Source organism: Myotis yumanensis, unplaced genomic scaffold, assembly GCF_028538775.1.
Source record: "Myotis yumanensis isolate MYYU_CA2020_CCGP unplaced genomic scaffold, mMyoYum1.0.hap1 SCAF_9, whole genome shotgun sequence".
NCBI classification, from domain to species: Eukaryota; Metazoa; Chordata; class Mammalia; order Chiroptera; family Vespertilionidae; genus Myotis; species Myotis yumanensis.
In genome coordinates this window covers 75,345,627-75,367,445 of record NW_027223760.1, presented here as the reverse complement: position 1 = coordinate 75,367,445, position 21,819 = coordinate 75,345,627, and the positions used below count along the sequence as shown (strand labels likewise).

Sequence of the window (21,819 nt, the reverse complement as noted above, 5' to 3'; positions counted from 1 at the left end):
AGGTGCCAATTACCATTTGACCTGTTTCTCCTGTGGGCAACTCCATGTAGCATGCTCCAGGGAGAATCCCAATAATTATACATTTATTTATTATTAATTTTCTACAAAGTATTGCTTGGGGATTTGGTGGGATGGCAGGGGTTAGTATGAAATACAACACAAATCTATAGTTACACATCAATTTATTCCACAATTTTTCTCTAAGCCTCTATTTACTACTTACAAGGCACTCCTGCAGGCACTAAAGGAAACAAACTATATCAAGCCCATCTAGGCTTTTACACTGGTCATATTTCTGCATGGTGCATAAAACAGTACATTATGCAAATGACACCTAATAAATTATTTTTTATTTTAAAAAACTCATGTCAGTTCCTCAGAAAGTTAAATATAGAATTACCATATGACCCGGCCATGCCACTCGTAGGCACATACCCAAAACAATTGACAACAGGGACTCAAACCAATACTTGTTTGCAAATGTTCATAGCAGCCCTATTCACAGTAGCCAAAAGGTGGAAATAACTCCTGTCCAAAACAGACAAATACATCCATAAAGTGGAATATTATTAGCTATCAAAAGTTTCTATACATGCTACAGCATGAATGAACCTGAAAGTATTACGCTAAGTGAATTAACCAGACAAAAAAGTACAAATATCATATGATTTCACTTACATGAAATATCCAGAATAGGAAAAGTCAGAGACAAAAAATAGATAAGAGATTATTAGGGACTGGGTAGAGAGGGAAGTGGAGAATTATTACTTAATGTATACAGAGTTACTGCCTGAAGTGATGAAATATTTTAGAAACAGATAGATGGTTGTACACTAAATGTAATTACTGCCACTGGATTGTAAACTTGAAAATTATTAAAATGGAAATTCTTATTGTATATATTTTACCACAATAAAAACAAATTTTTTAACAATGCAGGGTATTTGTATTTTTTAGACTTCTATGGAATCCTAAATCACAACTCAATCCATATAAAGTATCCAGATGGAGCACAAATTCACTGTTTCAACAAAACACAAATATAAATATAATGAATAACTTATACTAGTAGAAAAGTATTAATCAAAAAATCAGATAAAAAAACAATGTACATGGTATTATCTCATGTTTTGGGGAGAAAAATTGTTATTCAAAGGATGTAAAGACATTTTATATGATATGCTAAAATATTAATCCTTTTGCTCATGAACAGTTATTACTTATATAACAAGAAAAACTATTTTTAACTAAAAATGTACTCAAAGTAACATGCAGTCTGAGAGTACAATGTGATAAAAAAGTATGCAAAAGTTGAGTTTAAAAGCTAAAGATTTCTCCTGATAAAGATACCCAGTAGTTTTTTTATGATACCCAAGAAATCTATATATATGCATTTTTATATTTATTGATAAAATATCCCTGGAAAAGGATATAGGGCAGAACTTATCCTTTTCTCCATTTTATAAATGTTTATTTTAAATAAATAAAAACTAGCTACTTACTAGATATTCTTAGTGAATGTGTCATCCAAAATATTATCTCTCCCTCTCTTGTTTCAGGATATTCACCCATTTCAATATCATGTATGTTCCCTACAGCTTTAGCAAAGTCATTCATAAAAATTCTAAACACAACAGTGTTAAAATCAGAGCCATCAGAAAACTTCTGAGTTACACTGATCTCCACATTATCTTCAAGTATTATACAAGTTAACTGCTCCAGTGGAGATGAAATTTGTTTACTGGATTCCCTGACTTAATCATCTACTAGAAAGTAAAGTGAGAAAAAAAAAAAAAAGACTGGTTCCCAGTTTTACTGCTGATCATCTCTGCCTCATCGAGTTGCTCACAAATTACCTAATAACCTCTTCTAGAACGTTGCCCAAAATTAAAAAAAAAAAATTTGTGACTTAGAGAACCCACCATCTCTTTCTTTCTCAAAGGGAAAAACTAATTCTTCCTTCCAGTCACAGAGTAAAATAAGAACTAAAATCAATTTGAAATATAGCGTACCAAATTCTGAGTTCTCTTTATTAGGTGTAACTTAGGAACAGAATGGATGAGCAACATCAGAAGTAGAGGAGAAAGTGATAATGATAATGTAACCATATTTATTAGTTTAAAAAATCATCAAATAGCCCTAGCTGGTTTGGCTCAGTGGACAGAGCGCCGGCCTGTGGACTCAAGGGTCCCAGGTTCGATTCCGGTCAAGGGCATGTACCTTAGTTGCGGGCACATCCCCAGTGGGGAGTGTGAAGGAGGCAGCTAACTGATGTTTCTCTCTCACTGATGTTTCTAACTCTCTATCCCTCTCCCTTCCTCTCTGTAAAATAACAATAAAATGTATTTTAAAAAATCATAAAATAATTTTTAAATTTTAGCCGAAACCGGTTTGGCTCAGTGGATAGAGCGTCGGCCTGCAGACTGAAGGGTCCCAGGTTCGATTCCGGTCAAGGGCATGTACCTGGGTTGCCGGCACATCCCCAGTGGGAGATGTGCAGGAGGCAGCTGGTCAATGTTTCTCTCTCATCGATGTTTCTAACTTTCTATCTCTCTCCCTTCCTCTCTGTAAAAATTCAATAAAATATATTTTTTAAAAAATAATAATAATAATTTTTAAATTTTATGTCAAGGAATATCCATATCTGTAGGAGATGTATTCTGAAGGATTTAAGGACAAAGTTTCATAACATCTTCCACTTACTTTCAAATGGTTCAAAAATACACACATAAACAGATGCATACACATATGAATACATATGTAAATAAGCAAATATAGCAAAATGTTAAAATTGTTGCATCTTTCAATGTTTTTGTTATGTTTTAATTTTTCACAGTATAATGTTGGAGGAAAACAAAACCTATCACATTGTTCTGTGGACACAGTATGAATAGTGTGACTGTCACCTAACATGGAAAAGTATCTGAAATATAGATAACATATTAGAAAGATATCATATCATATTGCCATGGAAATACCAGGCTCCACATAGATTTTTTAAGCAGAGTTTTGTTTGCCACACAACCTGTTTTTGGTTAACCTACTTGACAAAGAAATCATATTTTGGGGGGATCTCACATATCCACTGTTGGGTTGGTATAATACTTTGGAACCGTTTCTATAATCTAGACTCATTATATTAGCTATAATAGCCGCCAAGGTCTGAATACTAGTACAGATGTTATTTTACTATTCTTAAGGTCAAAAAAGAAATCCATGCCCTGAAGAATAAAAAAAAAAAACTAGGCAAAAATAATTTTTCCTCTAGGCCGTAAGATGCATAACTTTTAAGTGATATAACTAGCTAAAACCATAGGCATGAATAATGTCTCCAGACAATCAACGTTTATTATGAGCTGAAAAGTACTTTATTGTTATCAATCAGAGAAATCAAGCCCACAATGAAGTGTAATTTAAAATAGTTATAGTGTGGTGGACACTAGCAAGACCCAAGGAGAGTAAAAGGAAGTCCCAGCAACTCATTTATTTTGGTCAGAATGATACATGTTGGCCTAAAATGTTCAAATGCCTTAGAAGTAAGAGTTATGAATTCCACCCAACACTGCCCTACTGAGAACCCCTACTGAAATGGTGCCATATCTGTTCAATCAAACATGAAACCTTGACTAGATAAAATATCAGAATATCCTGAAATAAAAGCAAAGAAGTAGGAACTGAAACTAAAGATGAAACTAAGAAACACAGAGCAGAAAGAGAAGAATTAAGGAAAGAACAATCCCTTAGATATATATAATCCTATATAATAAAAAGCTAATATGCTAATGGTCATGACACCCTCACGCCATAACGACCAATCAGCAGGAGGCTGCATGTGCGTGTGCAGTGGGGGGAAGCCGCCATGTTGCTCCAGAGACGGGACGAAAGTGGGGAGGCACCCAGAGGAGGCAGGACCAGCCGAGGTGACTCACAGAACCGAGGGTGGGACTTGAAGCAGCCAGAGAAGGCTGGAGGGGGCAGGGGCAGGGGCAGGGGTGGGGCCAGGTGCACTCAAGCTCTAGGTAGAGAGGTTAGGGTGTCAAGGCGGGCGGTGGGCGGGGCCTCACGATTTCGCACACCAGGTCACTAGTAATAATAATAACTACAGAGAAGACAAAAAGAAGGTCCTGAGAATGAAGGGCCCTTCCACTCTCTCTCAAAATCAATAGAAAAAATATCCTCTGGTAAGGATTAACAACAACAAAAAGTTTTGGCCAGTAACATGACCCAGGGTTCAAAATTTCGGCTCCTCCTTTTACTAGCTATGTGATCTTTAGAGCATCACTGAAGCCCCATCAGACTCATTTCACACCTGTGAAAATGAAGACTCTACTAGTAATACCTCATGTATTCTGAGGATTTGAGAAGATAACGTAAGTGAAGTGCTCAAGCCTAAGATCTGATACAGAGGAGGCACTCAGTCAATAGCAGCCAGTACTACAATGGAATACTTACCTTCACAGTGTGAAGAAACATTATACACAATATAAAAGAAACTATAAAGCAAATTATACTTACTATAAAAGTAAAGTTAAATTCTTAAATGGCATGTACAAAAAAATTACAGATTGTCAATTAAATAAAGTTTTAAAACACTTTTACTCTGTTGCTCAAATCCCTAATTACAACCCCAGTGGTAAGATGCCTTTCATTGAGTATACTGTACCTCTTTGATGATTTTCACCCCTTTTGGATCCTTGATATTAACAGCTATACTCTAAAAATTAAAATATGTATATTACAATGGTATCATAAAATTCTTTGTTAATACTAACAGTTCAATAAGGGAGCAAATCATACCATAGATTCTCCTCTTAAAGCAAATGCATTTTCCTCCTGAAGAAATATTTAAATCATCTTTACTTATTTTATTTGAAATTTAGATATGTTAGAATGTAGCAAGGATTACAGTAAAAATGCTTCAAATTATAATACCCACTTTTAGGCAGTTATCAATCTCCAAAATAATAACAAATGTAAAGAACCACTTAATAAGTTTAATAAAATTATTTCCATTATAAATTCTTGTTTTAAGTTAGTAGGGAAGATTAGCAAAAAGCTCTCTTGTTTCTATTTGTAACTGTCGAATGAATAAAATTTCACCTTATTTAAAATATTAATTACATCTACAGAAAGGGGTAAAAACAAACAAACCAGGATATCAAAAGTTTTGTTTTTATAAGAGAATTACACAAAGAAAGCATAAAAAAATTATATTCTTACTTTTTTATTTCGATTTACACTGAGAAAATAAGTACTTTCTGTCCCCACAAAAGGTGGTCCCCAAGTTCGTGTATCATCACCAGCTCCTGAAAGTGACAGTATGAATTATTAATCTCTAACTGTGAAACATCATGAGACATTTCAGACCAACAGTCTCACTCATCATATGCATTCACAGATGACTGAACTAATCAGTTCTGTTAAGTGGAATTAACAATGTAGAGGAGCCCATTAGAACTGTCTAAACTCTTTACCTGTAAATGTTAATCACTAAATCTTTCCTATCTTTTCACTAAAATCTATCCCTGAAAGTCAAAATCCAGAAGGAAATATCCTACCAGCAGTCTTTACATTTAATAAATGGCAAATCTAAGGGGGAAAAATTACACTCAGTTTTTGGCAAGCAATTCAGTCTGTGTTTCTTGGCATTAAATATGCAAAGAAAATGTTGACTCTGCAAAAGATGTTTGTTAAATATTATTTAAATCGGAATAATGATAAGTGATAAAATGACATGATACAACGGCATGTTGTATGCCGTGGACGCCACCATCTTTGAGGGTGGGACAGTCAATTAGCATATTCCCTCCTTATTAGCTGTGGGCACTGACAACTTTGAGGGTAGGGCAGTCAATTAGCATATTCCCTCCTTATTGGCTGTGGGCGTCACCATCTTTGCAATAGTGTGAGGGTCAATTAGCATATTCCTTCTTTATTCGATAGGATGTAGAGGATATAGAGAACACAGACTCTGCTCTGAGCTCTTGTTGGAGGAAAGGGCACACAACATGACACTTTTTTAAGTGTCAATAATGGCATGAACTGAACACCAAAATGCTAAGAAAGTACCAAATAAAAGTGAGAATTGTATACACAAAAAAACATTTATTTGATGGACAAAGGGGGAAAAAAGAACCAGAAAGATGTCAGATGAGAAACATAAAAACAAAGCTTAGGTGTCTTCCCTAAAAATCTTTAAATTATAAAATGGAAAAGTGTTTCTTTTATTAAAAATAGAAAAAAAATGACTTAGGTTAGGGTATTTGGGTTTCTTTTTTCCGGGACTTTGATTTCTTTTTCATCCCACAGGAGGGAGTGTGGCCAGGCTCAGTCCAATCTCAGTCTCAACAGTAAGGCTTGTGTGGGCCTAAGGAGAGCCAGAACCAGACCTGAGTGCCTGGATATTCCTTCTTAGCTGTGTGACCTTGGATGAATTGCTTTATCTCTCTGTGTCTCTGTCTTCTCATTCATAATCTAGGAATAATAACATCAGCCCATAAGGGTAATGTAAAGATTAAATAAATTAATATAGGCAACATTATATATATATGTGCTTGGCACTCTGGTAAGTGTTGTTGGCATCTCAGTTTTCACCAGAGGCTTTCACATGTGTGTGAAAGACCTGCTTAGGCCTTAATCTGTGGAGCCTGGCCAGCGTGGCTCAGTGGTTGAGTGCCGACCTATGAACCAGAAGGTCACAGTTCAATTCCCAGTCAAGACACATGCCCGGTGTTGTGGGCTCAATCCCCAGTGTGGGGTGTGCAGGAGGCAGCCAACCAATGATTCTCTCTCATCATTGATGTTTCTATCTCTCTCTCCCTCTCCCCTCCTCTCGGAAATCAATAAAAATATTTTTTAAAAGAATAAAAAGAGATGATTAGTCTAGGTCCAGAAGAAAATAAGGAATGGAGAAGAGAAAATCATTTCATTTCAATTCTTTCTTCATCCCATATGCAGGTACGTGGACATTTTTTAAACTATTAAAAATACTTATTCATTTGTTTTTATGTTTTAAAGGTAGCAATAATTTTACCTGGTCTTTCCACTTTTATAACTTCTGCTCCAAGATCTCCTAAATTCATCGTAGCAAAAGGTCCTGCCAATACTCTACAATGTTAAACAATGATATATAAATTACCACCTTGAAGATTTTTATATTAATTTTCTTAATAGTCCATCAACACAGACAAGCTTATATAATGATAGCAAAAATTAAAATTGATAAAACTGTCCAAAATGTAATTTGGCCATATGTATCAACAGTTTTAAAAAGTATATTCCCTTGGGTGTAGTAATTCTACTTCCAGAATTCTATCCTAAGGAAGAAGTTAAAAGATTACTGAGACAAAGATTTATGTAATAGGAAACCTACCTTATAATAGTGAAATATTGGGGGAAGATTTTGTGACAACTATATAATAAAATATTGTATATTTTTATTGAATTTTGAATGACAGGAACACATTGAAAATATAACATAATATTTAAAATATGGGTAAAACTATCATTTCAATATGGTTCAAATATTTGTTTTTATAAATATATTTAAATATGCAGATTGGGAAGAAATGCATAAGTATTATACTAATTGTCATTTAGAATGATAAAATTACAGGAATTTTTTTCTTTCCAAAATTTTGATACTAAGCATATAAGCACCCTCTTATAATATAAAAGATGAATATTTTTTGAGAAGTTAAAACTCAACCACCAAAAAAACAGATAGGCCAATACAAACCTTGTTAGATCCAGAACTTTTATACCCTCCAATGGCTTCACATTGTCAGTATCTGCCAAAACACAGAAAACACTTGAAGAGTCTTGATTACAAATTTTCAGGAGAAAGAATCAAGAATTCTTCACACTGTGTATTGAGCAATTTCTATTACTACCAAAAGAAAATGTTTTTCTTTTACACTATTTCTGCTTTATATGTAACACAGAAATCTTGGCCTGATCCAATTAAGTCAATTTGTAAAAATTAAAACTTCCAATCCCAGATTATTCACAATTAATTAAGTCACCAGCTACACTTGCAATAGTTTGAAAAATAAAAAGTAAGAAGTGGAGAGACATATAAGCTGAGCACAGAGGAATTTTAGGGCACTGAAAATACTCTATATGATGCTATAATGTTAGATATGTAACTATACATTTTTCCAAGCCCGAAGAATGTACATCACCAAGAGTGAACCCTAATATAAAGTATGGTTTTTGGGTGATTATGATTTGTCAATGTAGGTCCATCAGTCGTAACAAAAGTACCATCTGGAGGAGGCTGTGCATGTGTGGGGGTAGGGAATATATGGGAAATCTCTGTAACTCCCTCTCAATTTTCCTGTGAACCTGAAACTGCTCTAAAAATATACAGCCTTTAAAAAACAAATAAAAAGTAAACTAAACAGCCCTAGCTGGTTTGGCTCAGTGGATAGAGAGTCAGCCTGCGGACTGAATGGTCCCGGGTTGGATTCCGGTCAAGGGCACATGTCCAGGTTGCAGACTTGGTCCCCGATGAGCGGACATGGGGGAAAGCAGCTGATCAATGATTCTCTCTCTCTCCCTCTCCCTTCATCTCTGAAATCAATAAAAATATATTTTTTTAAAAAATAAAATAAAATAGCCAAAACCGGTTTGGCTCAGTGGATAGAGCGTCGGCCTGCGGACTGAAAGGTCCCAGGTTCGATTCCGGTCAAGGGCATGTACCTGGGTTGCGGGCACATCCCCAAGTAGGAGATGTGCAGGAGGCAGCTGGTCGATGTTTCTCTCTCATCGATGTTTCTAACTCTCTATCTCTCTCCCTTCCTCTCTGTGGAAAATCAATAAAATATATTTTAAAAAAATAATAATAATAAAAAATAAAATAAAATAAAATAAAATATAAAAATGCCGAAACCGGTTTGGCTCGGTGGATAGAGCGTCGGCCTGCGGACTGAAGGGTCCCAGGTTCGATTCCGGTCAAGGGCATGTACCTGGGTTGCAGGCACATCCCCAGTGGGGGATGTGCAGGAGACAGCTGATTGAAGTTTCTCTCTCATCGATGTTTCTAACTCTCTATCTCTCTCCCTTCCTCTCTGTGGAAAATCAATAAAATATATTTTAAAAAAATAAAATAAAATAAAATAAAATATAAAGTAAACTAAACAAAAAAAAAAAGTAGTAACAAAAAATAACAATAAAGACCTCTGCATATTTGTTCTACATTTAAGACAGGAAGAAAAAATGATTTTTTAAAGTTTATTAAACAATTTACAATCATCTGTGTATTTCCTTTTTCTTTTCACCCATTAGCTTTAAAAATAAGAAGACAGCCCTGGACAGTGTGGCTCAGTTGGCTAATGCATCATCCCATGCACTGAAAGATGGCGGGTTTGATTCCCAGTCAGCGCACACCCCTGGTTTGCAGGTTCAATCCACCTAGATGACCCCAGTCGTGTGTATAGGGCAAGCGATTGATGTTTCTCTCTTTCATTAATGTTTCTCTCTCTCTCTTTTCCTCTTTCTCTTAAAAAAATCAATTAAAAAACATGTCCTCCGTAAGGATTAAAAAAGAAAAGGAGATAGGTTGTCAATTATCTCAGTAATTCACTGCATATCTAACATCAACATTAAGTCACAAAATCAAATTACAGTCAAATGGCTTACAAAGTTCAGATCAGGCTGAACTTATGAAGAAAAATGATGAAACTAATTGGTTCAATACATTTTTTTAAAATCCTCACCCAAGGATATGTTTTTATTGATTTAGAGAGAGAGAGATATCAAACCAACAATCTAGGTATATGCCCTAACCAGGAATCAAGCCCACACCATTTTGGTGTACCAGACAATGCTCCAATTAACTGACCACTCAGCCAGGGATGCTTGATACATTTTTTTAATGGGCTTCATTAGTTCCTGTGGCACTAAGTGGGCTGGGAGAGGGGCCTGTAGGAGTGGGTACATCGCAGCTACTGCCATACACAGAAAATTCTGACATTTCCAGAGCTTTTTGGAGCCAGGCGTGATTTTCACTTTCCCTTAAGATGGAGTATATTTTCACAAGCATTATTTGGATTCTTTGAATCATTCATCTTCAATGGAGAAATGAAAAGGAAAACTATACAAAGACAACATCAGAAAGATGCTCCCGTTTTCTGGGCAGACCACTCCAAGATTCTAACGAGAACTCTGAGCACATAGTAAAAGAGAACACTTATCTCTGTGAGTGACTGAGAGTGCTGATTACTTCGTGAACATTCAAGGAATGGCTTTTGAACTAAAGCAAACAGCAGAACCAGACATTCCAAAAGAGGTCTGAGGAAATGGGAAATTGCCAACATACCACAGAGTTGATCCTATACTATGTTTATCTATATATATAAAAACCTAAGCAACCGTTAGGACTGAATGAACAGAACGACCGGTTGACCATTCGCTATGATGCGCACTGACCATCAGGGGGCAGACGCTCAACACAGGAGCTGCTCCCAAAGCCAACCTCCCACAGCCAGCCAGCAGTGTCAGCAGCTGGCGTCTGTTGCTTCCGGGCTGGCTGGCGACCGTCACCTTCAGCCCTGGGCTGGGATGGGGAACCTGGGGTTGGTGGTGGTGGATCCCTTTCTCAGGGGGGCTGAAGGCCAGCTCCCTCCTTGGAGCTGGCAGCCAACCTCCCGCGCCCCATCCCTCCCCATGGCCAGCAGGCCCCGATTGACCTGGCCCTGATCGGCCCTGATCGCCAGCCAGGCCTAGGGACCCCCCTGTGCACGAATTCGTGCACCGGGCCTCTAGTACTGAAATGTTTGCCCAAGAATTTACCCTTGTATCTATCTCTCCTCTAAGCTCTAATTTATGTTCCTTCCTTCTCATTATGTACTTTTTCCCAACATCATTTGCTAAAATCCTACCCATGCTTCAAGTCTCCATTAAATTGCCAGTTCTCAATGAATTTATTTCTTATTTTCTAACTGGGTATTATTTCTGTGACCTTAACTCACAGATGTTGTTGTTGTTGTTCTTAAGACATTCACTTTATTCAGCTTTGGATTCTTATTATTTATACAGCATTTATCTCCTATCCATTTTGTACTTTTGCACTGATGATCACTAAGCTTTATACATACTAAGTACTCTATAAATAGTTCTTTAATTGAAATCAATTAACCCAAGGCAAAAACAATTTTATTTTTTCCATCATCATTTATCCCCCATACCGTCTTCCCCTTCGTAATCACCACACTGTTGTCTATGTCCATGAGTACTTTCTCTGTTTTCTTTTTTGCTCAATCCCCCTACCCTCCCCACCATTCCCCCTCCACCAACCCTTTACTCCCACCCCTGCTCCAGAGCTGTCTGCCTGCTCTCTATGAGATTGTCTTTATTTTGTTTGTTAGTTCAGTACGTCCATTAAATTCCACATGAGTGAAATCATATACTTGTCTTTCTCTCACTGGCTTATTTCACTTAGCATAATGTTCTCCAGGTCCATCCACGCTCTCCCAAAAGGAGAAATTTTCTTCCTTTTTACAGCAGAGTGGTATCCCATTGTGTAAATGTACCACAGCTTTTTTTATCCACTCATCTACTGATGGACACTTAGGCTGCTCCCAAATTTTGGCTATTGTTAATAATGCTACAATGGGTGCATATATTCGTTTGAATTAGTATTTCAGGTTTCTTCAAATAAATTCCCAAAAGTGGAATTGCTGGGTCATAAGGCAGTTCCATTTTTAATTTTTTGAGGTAACTCCATACTGCTTTCCACAGTAGCTACACCAGTCTGTATTCTCACCAACAGTGAACAAGGGTTGTCTTTTCCACATCCTCGCCAACACTTCTTTGTTTATTTATTGATGATAATCATTCTGACAGGTGTGAGATGATATCTCATTGTGGTTTTAATTTGCATCTCTCCGATGGTTAGTGACAGTGAGCATCCTTTCATATGTCTATTGGCTATCTACATGTCCTCTTTGGAGAAGTGTCTATTCAGGTTCTTTATACATTTAAAAATTAGATTGTTTGGGGGTTTTTGGTATTCAGTTTTGTAAGTTCTTTATAAAGTTCAGATATTAACCTTTAATCAGATGTACTGACGAATATGTTCTCCCATTCAGTGGGTTGTCTTTTCATTTTGTTGATGGTTTCCTTTGCTGTGGAAAATTTTTTTAGTTTAATGTAGTCCCATTTGTTTATTTTCCTTTTTGTTTCTCTTGCCCTAGGAAATATATCAGAAAAAAATATTGCTACAAGAAATATACAAGACTTTACTGCCTATGTTTTCTCCTAGGATTTTTATGGTTTTGAATCTAACATTCAAGTCTTTAGTCCATTTTGAGTTTATTCTTGTGTTTGGTGTAAGAAAGTGGTCTAGTTTTGCTGTTTTACATGCATCTGTCCAATTTTCCCAACAACATTTACTGAATAGACTATCTTTACCACATTGTATGCTTTTCCCTCCTTGGTCAAATATTAATGTGGCTATAAAGGCATGGGTTTATTTCTGGGCTCTCTATTCTGTTTCACTGATCTATATGTCTGTTTTTATGCCAGTACCACACTGTTTTGATTACTATGGCTTTGTAGTATAGTTACATATCTGGTAGCGTGATTCCTCCAACTTTGTTCTTCTTTCTCAAGATCGCTGTTACTATTTGGGGTCTTTTGTGTTTCCATGTAACTTTTTGTTCTAGTTCTGTGAAATACATCATTGGCATTTTGATAGGAATGGCACTGAATCTGTAGATTGCTTTGGGTAGTAAGGACATTTTAATGATGTTAATTATATCTATAAACATGGTATATGCTTTCACTTATTTGTATCTTCTTCAATTTCTTGTTTCAGTGTCTTATAATTTTCCAAGTACCAGTCCTTTCTATACTTGATTAAAAGTATCCCTAGGTATTTTATTCTTTTTGAAGCAATTGTGAATAGAATTGTTTTATTAGTTTCCCTTTCTGATAATTCATTATTGGTGTATAAAAATGCAATTGATTTCTAGATATTTATTTTGTATCCTGCTACTTTACTGAATTTACTTATAAGTTCTAGATTTTTTTTTATGGAACCTTTAGGGTTTTCTATATACAGTATCATGTCATCTGCAAATAATAAGTTTTACTGCTTCCTTTCCAACATGGATGCCTTTTATTTCTTCTTCTGGCCTGATTGTTGTGGCTAGGACTTCCAGTACCATGCTCAAATTAACTCAAAAAAAATTATTTAAATGTTTCTTATGTTAACACTCTAGGCTAGGCCTGTTGCAAAACAGAGTGAGGAGTGGCAGCTGCAAGAACATGTATAGGCTGAAAAGCACAGGCTATCCATGAGGCAAAGAATGAATGAGTTTAAGTTCTTTTGTGGTCATGGTTAGACACACATGAGCAGAGCAAGGACGATGGGGCAGGTACAGAGGTCCCAGGGGGGGATAGCCGGGGGTACCTAGCAAAGGACAATTCTAGGGTGGCACCTCGTTCCCAGGGTGACCATTGCCCCCTAGCATATCACTGGTCATGTGGTTTAGACTCCCTGACCTTTCTTCCCTTGAGATAACATCTAGGCCTCAGTTGTATTTCAGCTCCGAGCTCAGAAAAGCAGCAAAACCAGACCAGCAATGCCACACGGACCTCAGGACCAACTACACTGAATAATGACTCCCTGCCCTGGCGCCCAGCAATCAATCAGTGGAGACCCTGACCCCAAAAGGATACACCTGGAAAGCTGTTGAACAGTCTATTGAGATCTTCTCCTGGGACCTCCCCTAAAAGCTCTACCCTTAAAACCCACGGGACAGGGGACACATTGCCTCTACTTCCCTGGAGCAGGCCATTGCCTCTACCTTCTCCCTCCACCTCACCATCCCCCCACTGCCAGGCTCATTACCTTTACCTTCCTTCCTTCTAAGCTCCAAGGGCCCTTTCTTTGCCTCTATAACTGAAGCGTATTCTTCCATGAATTACTTCTTCCACCTCTGTGATCCTATATAATAAAAGGGTAATATGCAAAGTGACCCTAACAGTAGAATGACTGGGAATGACTGGTCACTATGACACACACTGACCACCAGGGGGCAGATGCTCAATGCAGGAGATGCCCCCTGGTGGTCAGTGTGCTCCCACAGGGGGAGCTCTGCTGAGCCACAAGCCAGGCTGACGGCTGCCAGTACAGCGGTGGTGGCAGGAGCCTCTCCCGCCTCCTCAGCAGCACTAAGGATGTCCGACTGCAGCTTAGGCCTGCTCCCCGCTGGCAAGTGGGCATCCCCCGAGGGCTCCCGGGCTGCCAGAGGGATGTCTGACTCCCAGCTTAGGCCCAATCCCCTGGGAAGCAGGCCTAAGCCAGCAGGTGGTCATCCCCCCGAGGAGTCCCAGACTGCGAGAGGGCACAGGCCGGGCTGAGGGATCCCCCGAGTGCACAAATTTTTGTGCACTGGGCCTCTAGTTTTATAAATAAAGGTTATCGTACAGTTTGCGTCTTGAGTCTTGCCTCTGAATTCTTTCTTAGCCAGAACGCAAGGACCCAGGTTGCTGAACCCAGGTCCAGGGACCCCAAGGAGTCTAACACCTGGTGACATTCCCGCCGCCAACACTTGAAGACTGTTTCCTACAAGCTGGTTTCAAGGTTCAGTGACTACAACCCCAAATTCTGAAGGAGTAAAGAACGTTCTACACAACTGTGGCAAATTTAAATTTCGAATCCTAAACAAATTCCGGGACAGCTGTCTGATACAAAGGCATATTTTATTATACATTAGGTGTCGTTCTTGATTTGTCACATTTTTCTTTATAACTAAAAGTCTGTGAAACAATAATGGAGCGCGTTGGCCAAATTTTGTTCTTTGAAAATCAGTCCTCCTGCTTCCTAGCCACCTCCCTCGCCTGCTAATCCAAAAGAGGGGGTAAAGTCCGGCAGCTGTTTGCAGAGACTCTCCCAGTTAGAGATGCACCCTGCACCCCGTTCTGAAACACGGGTGCACATTGTTAACGTTATTTAAAGGAGAAGGAGAGAGTGGGGGTGACCGAGGGCGAGACTCCCGCCCACTAGGACGGAGCGGGGGGCGGACCCGCAGCAGCAAGCTCCCAGCCCCGGGCCGCACGCAGGGCAGCGGGGGCGGCCGTGGAGCGGACGACGCCAGCCCCGAGGCCCCAGCCCGGGCGCGGGGAGGCGGACAGCCGGGAGGGCGGGCGGCGGGGCGAGCAGGAGTTTCGGGAAGGCTCGGGCACTTGGCTCCGGGCGCCGCCGGAGGCTGGAGGCTGGGGCGAGGTGCGCTTCGCCGCCCAGACCGAGCCGTGGGGGTACCTGACTGCGGGGGGCCGGTCCACAGCTGCCTCCTGCCGCCCGGGCCGCACACACAGCCGGTCCTCCGCAGAGCGGCGACCCGCGCCAGCGCAGCCAGCATCTCGAGCCTCTGAGACGCCGCGGTCCCGGCGGGAGTGAGCCCGGCGCACGCGCGACCTGCAGCCGCAGAGGACGCCCCCAGCCGCCGGGACCGCCTGGGCAGGGGCGGGAGCGCGGGGCGGAGCTCTCCCCGCCTGGGCAGGGGCGGGAGCGCGGGGCGGAGCTCTCCCCCTGCCGCTGGGACCCGCCTGGGCAGGGGCGGGAGCGCCGGGCGGAGCTCTCCCCCTGCCGCTGGGACCCGCCTGGGCAGGGGCGGGAGCGCCGGGCGGAGCTCGTCCGCAGCCGCTGGGACCGCCTGGAAAGGGGCGGGAGCGCGGGGCGGAGCTCTCCCCCTGCCGCTGGGACCCGCCTGGGCAGGGGCGGGAGCGCCGGGCGGAGCTCGTCCGCAGCCGCCTGGACCCGCCTGGGCAGGGGCGGGAGCACCGGGCGGAGCTCGTTCGCCGCGTCACTGGCCGGGCAGGTGTCCCACCAGCCGCCCCGACCGGACGCAGCCAAACTGTACAGGCGGTTTCCGAGCCGGGCGTTCGGCCTCTCTTCTGTCCTCTTCTTCCTCCTGCCTTTATTTCATTCGCTGGTTCTTTACCCAATTCAATAACCCGCCCGGCGTGGCTCCGTGGTTGAGCGTCCATCTCTGAACCAGGAGCTCACGGTTCGATTCCTGGCACGTGCCCGGTTGTGGGCTCGATTCCTAGTGTGGGGCGTGCGGGAGGCAGCCGATCAATGACTCTCTCTCTCATTGATGTTTCTATCTCTCCCGCTCCCTTCCTCTCTGAAATCAATAGAAATAAATAATGCCCCCATTTGTTCCCCTGCCCGTAGCGGAACCTTTGGGAAGCCGGAACCAATGTGCTGTGCGGCTCCGGCAGCCGGGGGATTGCTTTGGTGAGGGACTGCTTTGGTAGAGGACCACCAGGTCTCCCCGGTGGCTCAGTCGAGACAGTTCCGGGGACGCGGGTGTGAGGCCTTCCTCTGCCGACATGCACCGACAGAACTTCCGACCCCCGACTCCTCCTTACCCCGGCCCGGGGGTAGGAGGTTGGAGCAGCGGGAGCAGCTACCGGGGTACCCCGGGCGGAGGCGGGCCGCGGCCTCCTTCCCCTCGGGACGGGTACGGGAGCCCGCATCACACGCCGTCGTTCGGGCCCCGGTGTAGGCCCTATGGGAGCAGCCACTCTCCGCGACACGGCGGCGGCTTTCCCGGGGGCCGGTTCGGGTCTCCGTCCCCTGGCGGCTACCCTGGCTCCTACTCCAGGTCCCCCGCGGGGTCCCAGCAGCAATTCGGCTACTCCCCGGGGCAGCAGGCCCACCCCCAGGTAACACATAGCCAGCGTTGGCGGAGTTCTTACTGTCTGGCAGGCACGGTACCAGAATCCCTGTCCGTGGATTTTTATTTTTTTTTCGATCCTCTATGAGGTGAGACGATCGCTTGTTAGCCCCTCTTGGCAGACGAATAAACTGAGGCTCAGAGAAGTTAAGTAACGGTCTCTAGGTTCCCCGGGCAAAGCCTTCCCTTCCTAGAGCCCTCGGCTGCCCCCAGTTCTCTCTCCGTGGTCGGAGGTCTCGTCAGCCCGTGTCAGTGCATTTATGCTGAGCCCGGTCTCCAGGCGCCGAGCTCCGACTCCCAGCATAGCGGTCGGCTAGGTTGCAGGGCCATCGCTCCTGCACTCTTTCCCCCCTTTCCTTCCCCGGCTTTGTTTTCGAACCGCACTGGCTTCCGCTCCAAGTGTTCCCAGGGGAGGACCGGTGATGGTGGCCGCTTCCTGTTCCCCTCAGTGAGAGTGAGTGCAGGAGAGGGGGCTTCCGGTGGGTGCAGGATTGCTGGTTTACTGCTCGCAGGTACTCGATGCATTGCCATCTTTCCTTATGCTAAATCAACCCCGTCCCTTTAAATCTAGAGCTAATGAAGGTGGGAAGGTTCTAGAAATCTTTAAGCTGTAGGGTTTACAAGATTTAAATTCCCCATCCCCACCCCCCAGAAAATAGGGGAATTTTGAGGGGGGAAAAAAATTGAAATACAATTGTTTCTTAATTTCACCACCAATTGGTAGTTCTGCAAAGTTAGAAGACCCAAAGTATTTTGAGGTGACAGTGAGCATGGAATTAATAATAAAAGAGCATCCCAAATTGGTTTAAATACATTTCAAAAACAAAAACACTAGATTACATAAAGATGGAGTTTGCAATTGAACATATTTGGCTTCAAAGGCACATCAACTTTAAACTGGCAGTGTGACCCTTAGGACCTTTTAAAAAGTACCAGTTATCCCTAGGAAATGTTTTTTTAACTGATGATTTTTTTCCTAAAGGGTTCTCCAAGGACATCTACACCCTTTGGATCAGGGCGTGGTAGAGAAAAAAGAATGTCTAATGAGTTGGAAAGTTATTTCAAACCTTCAATGCTTGAAGACCCTTGGGCTGGCCTAGAACCAGTGTCCGTAGTGGATATAAGCCAACAGTACAGCAATACTCAGACATTCACAGGCAAAAAAGGAAGATACTTTTGTTAACATTTCTGAAATTCAACTGGAAGCTTCATGTGTCAGGAACATCTTGGACAAAACTCACTTGTGTTTTGAACCCTAAATTGAACCCTGACATGGTGACTTTGACTGAATAATTAGTTGAGTCTTCTTGGTATTTTTCATCATGTCAAATATTGTTGGTATTAGAAAAGAAATATGGTAGGATAATTTGCAATATTTCTCTGAAAGTGCCTACCACATTTTAGAAGATTTACAGTTTCCAACTATTTAACATTCTTGGTTATATAATGGACATTTGTCTTTTAATGTTTTTCCAGTGTTTTAAAATAAAACATTTTGTCTTCCTAGCTATATTGTGGTTTTGTCATATGCTAAAGGAATAGAAGTATTAAATTAATGCTTTGTCATCAGAATTCGTAAGTAAATATTTTGCCTACTACTTTTGAAAATAAATTAATAAACCATCCTTTGAGCTATAGACAGTTCTATATTTGTTCACCTAGGGAAAGAGGGGTCACGGAAGAGAATAAAGGAGAGTTCTGTTCCTGTCTGTTATAACCATTGTTTTATGTGCATATTTTCTGTAATGCTTTTGTTAAAATGCATTGGAACTTGACTGGAAGCCACAGAAACTCAAGCTTAAGTAAAGAGTTTTGAACCCTTACTTAACTGGAAAAGGCAAGAACATACCTATTTCTTGCATAGCTAGGTCAAAGTATTTTGTGTCTGAATGTCTCTACATTACTCAGTATGTGGAGTCATTTTCTCTTGAGGCTAAGAAAGATGGCTACTGGCAGTCTCAATTCACTTCCACTGTGAAGAGGACATTTCCCACCTTTGTGAATCCCAGGGAAGGCAGATTGGCCATGCTTACTTAGATTATGTTTGTGTAGTCCTTTTCCAATAACTGTCCAAGGTATGAGGCCTAATTAGTTCGAACAATGAACACTCCCCTACAATGAGATGGAACTGTGATTTTTAGCCCCACTATGCCTACCTGAAGTAGAGAAGTGGTTTTCCACAGAGAGAAATGTTATGAATATTTATCTACAGAAATGAAGAGAAAAATATGAAGGGATTTTTTTTTTTTTAAATCAAGTCTTATAACATCCAGGCTTTTTAAATATTTTGAGGTCACAATACATGAAAATAGAGCTAGTTAAAATTTTGTTTACACATTCCCAGAAATAAATGTCCAAAAATGAAATGATCATACCACCTATTTGAGCTATACTCAGTTAATTTTGTTAGGTCTTCACATAGGCAAAGAAGAAAATGAGAAGGGAAGGATTTTAGATTAATAAAATCTCCGTGATACCCAGGACTACTACTGCCAATTAGTAGCTGGATGAGTTATTTAACTTCTCTATGCCTCAGTTTTCTCATGTAAAATGAAGAAATTCATAGTACCCATGTCATAGAGGTGTTGTATTTGAGGATTAAGTGGGTTTACATGTGTGAACTATTAGGCCAGAGCCTGGCACATAGTAAGCACTCAGACAATTTGTAGCTATTTCTCATTCACCCCGATGTCCTTAGCTCTTAGAATGGTGCCTCGAAAAAAAGTAGGTGCTTCATAAATATTAGGTGAATAAATGCAGACATTCTGATTATATCTATATTGTTCTGCCCTTATATCCTGTATATTAAAAAATAGTAAATATTTTAACCCCAGTATATTAAAGGAAATGGCTGTATTCCCTAACATCTCGTCTTTCCAAATGATTCAAGGTCATGATGTGTAATGAAAATTAGAACAAGTGTATTACTTTTTTAAATCTTTTATTGAACTTCAGAGGTAAGCAATATTATCTTTAGGAAATAGCTTTTGGAAATAATTATTAAAGCAACTCTTAGAGATCACTGGGTTATTGGCAAAAATGATAAAGGAAGTCAAGGAGTATTTTGTGCTAAAGTACATATTTGGAAGACTTTCAAATTTTAACTTCTAGTGGTTTATGTGCATTTTATTTTACTCTAAGTGTAATGTTAAACAACTAAATGTAAAACCTTTTTTTTCCTGTCAAGTTACCAACATATACTTCCAGAGGTCTGACTTTTTCTAATTTTTTTAAGAGAAACACTTTTTGTTATCAGAAAAGATGCATTGCTGTATACTCTAGTTGGTCATGTCAGTTATCAAAGTTCTTTTGACATTGATATTTTGGTTTGTTTCTATTATTAGCCTACTTTTGTTTAGCTGAATGAAAAAAGTGGATTATTCTTTTAAATGAAAAATGGTTGGTTTTTTAGTGTTTCAGAATACACATTTTTACCTGCTAAATAATTACATTAGAAAAATTTATACTTAAATATTTATATAATTAAGGAATGTAAAAATAATCTATAGTTGTGTCTTCAGCAACAATATCCAACTTTCCCAAGGGATATGCAGGCACAGAAAGCTTTAAGGGACCCAGAGCCAGACCCTCAATTCCCCTCTGTACTCTTTGTTAAAACTGATCTGCCTTTAAAGACCACCTCCATGACCAGTGGATTATGCCAGTTCTCCATTTTTCTTCTGCCATTATGTAATCGCCCTATCCCACTTAAAAAAAAAAAAATACCCCAATAATATTTCAGGTCTCACATACTCTTCCAGAACCTTGCCACTACCCCCATCAAGACGTGAACTTAAGTCCCTTCCCTTTGAACTTGAGTAGATCTTTCCTTCCTTTCCACCAAGGAAGTATGGTGGAAGCTAATGTATTTTCATTGTGGGTGAGATGTGGTCTTAGAAATGGGTTATATTGGCCAATGTGGAGATGTTCAGAATTTAGATGTATTGTCAAGTAGAAAGACAGAGTGATGACAGGTTTTGTATAATGACTTTGCTTTTTCTGTCACCTGACTATTCAAAAAACCATTTTTCCTATAATTGAGTAGTGTGAAAGTAAAGCAAAGAGAGCCTGAGGGAAAAACCCTTATTTTTAGGCAACTAATTGGAAGGTTGCTGACCTCATCTATCTTAGAATTAGAATATTCAAGCGTTATGGGTTTTGGTGAATCTGATATCAAGCAAACTGTCTTCACCATTATCAATAATGGTAAAGAGCCTGATGAATACATCTAAAACCTGTCTGAGTAGCATAATTTGCATGATTTCAAGGAGAAAGTTAAAATTAGAAGTGTATTACTTTTTTATTTCTGACATATTAACATTACATCTTCAAGTTGAAAGATCATATTTCAGAGGTAAGTTCATAATTTTATGTTTTCTAGAGCATTTTTCAGATTCTTGGGTGAAATATTTTTATTAATCTTTGCCAGGTTCATCATTAGATTCTGTAAATTCATATTAAAATTTTACCTGGCCCAAGGCTCCTGCTTATTGTCTCTGAGCTATTTATCTGCTTTTTCCATTCTTACTATACACTTAGGTTTTAAAATTAACAAGTATAGTGTGGATTTTACTGTAAATAAAACAATAGTCATCAGTAGTAGTCATAAAACATAATAGCCATCAGGATACCTTGCATAAGCCCTGAACTTACTAATGACTATCTTTTTGCTTTTAATTTCCACAGGCAAATATAATTTTTTCTAATGTAAGACATTATTATTATATGATTCACCATTATATATCACTTAATAAAAAGAAAAACATTGCCAACTAAACTATGTTATGCCAAAAAAGAATAAACTATGATATGCCATTAATTATAAGATGCATCCTAATTTCAGAGATGTTAAAATGTGAATCTTAGCTTGATAAATAGCTTAAACCAGTGGTCGGCAAACTCATTAGTCAACAGAGCCAAATATCAACAGTTACAACAATTGAAATTTCTTTTGAGAGCCAAATTTTTTAAATTTAAACTGTACAGGTAGGTACATTGTTATTAACTTCATTAGGGTACTCCTAAGCTGGCCTTTGCTAAAAACGTCCTCAATCTGATTGAGGTACGTTTGCTGAGGTCGACCCCTTCCAACTCTCCCATCCACACTCATCTTGTATACTTGTTT

At 40.2% G+C, this 21,819-nt stretch overlaps 2 protein-coding genes across 3 annotated transcripts in view; one reads left to right on the top strand and one right to left on the bottom strand.

Annotated features, from left to right (window-relative positions):
* SUGCT (succinyl-CoA:glutarate-CoA transferase) overlaps window positions 1–15,409 on the bottom strand; it is a 527,109-nt gene extending 511,700 nt beyond the window's left edge. Inside the window, exons 1-6 of one of the 2 annotated variants that reach the window (XM_070425194.1) lie at window positions 15,272–15,359; window positions 12,053–12,193; window positions 7,739–7,790; window positions 7,034–7,107; window positions 5,221–5,306; window positions 4,664–4,714 (exon numbers count right to left, since the gene is read on the bottom strand). In XM_070425194.1, coding sequence (XP_070281295.1) covers window positions 4,664–4,714; window positions 5,221–5,306; window positions 7,034–7,082 — 186 coding nt within the window. In that variant the 5' untranslated portion in view covers window positions 7,083–7,107; window positions 7,739–7,790; window positions 12,053–12,193; window positions 15,272–15,359. Of the gene's footprint in view, window positions 1–4,663; window positions 4,715–5,220; window positions 5,307–7,033; window positions 7,108–7,738; window positions 7,791–12,052; window positions 12,194–15,271 lie in introns of both variants that reach the window. The other variant, XM_070425193.1, reaches the window with a different exon arrangement.
* An 860-nt stretch (window positions 15,410–16,269) lies between these two features.
* Window positions 16,270–18,200, top strand: MPLKIP (M-phase specific PLK1 interacting protein). The gene is made up of 2 exons (XM_070425192.1): window positions 16,270–16,683; window positions 17,677–18,200. Exons 1-2 carry the CDS (start codon window positions 16,348–16,350, stop codon window positions 17,875–17,877), a joined length of 537 nt encoding a protein of 178 aa, XP_070281293.1. The 5' UTR covers window positions 16,270–16,347; the 3' UTR covers window positions 17,878–18,200.
* The last annotated feature ends 3,619 nt before the right edge of the window (window positions 18,201–21,819 follow it).

Bases quoted from the DNA above. Each gene is read 5' to 3' on its own strand.
- MPLKIP (XM_070425192.1), top strand. From the start codon at position 16,348: ATGCACCGACAGAACTTCCGACCCCCGACTCCTCCTTACCCCGGCCCG. The intron at 16,684-17,676 runs GTAACACATAGC...TTTTTCCTAAAG, and splicing joins GGCAGCAGGCCCACCCCCAG to GGTTCTCCAAGGACATCTAC.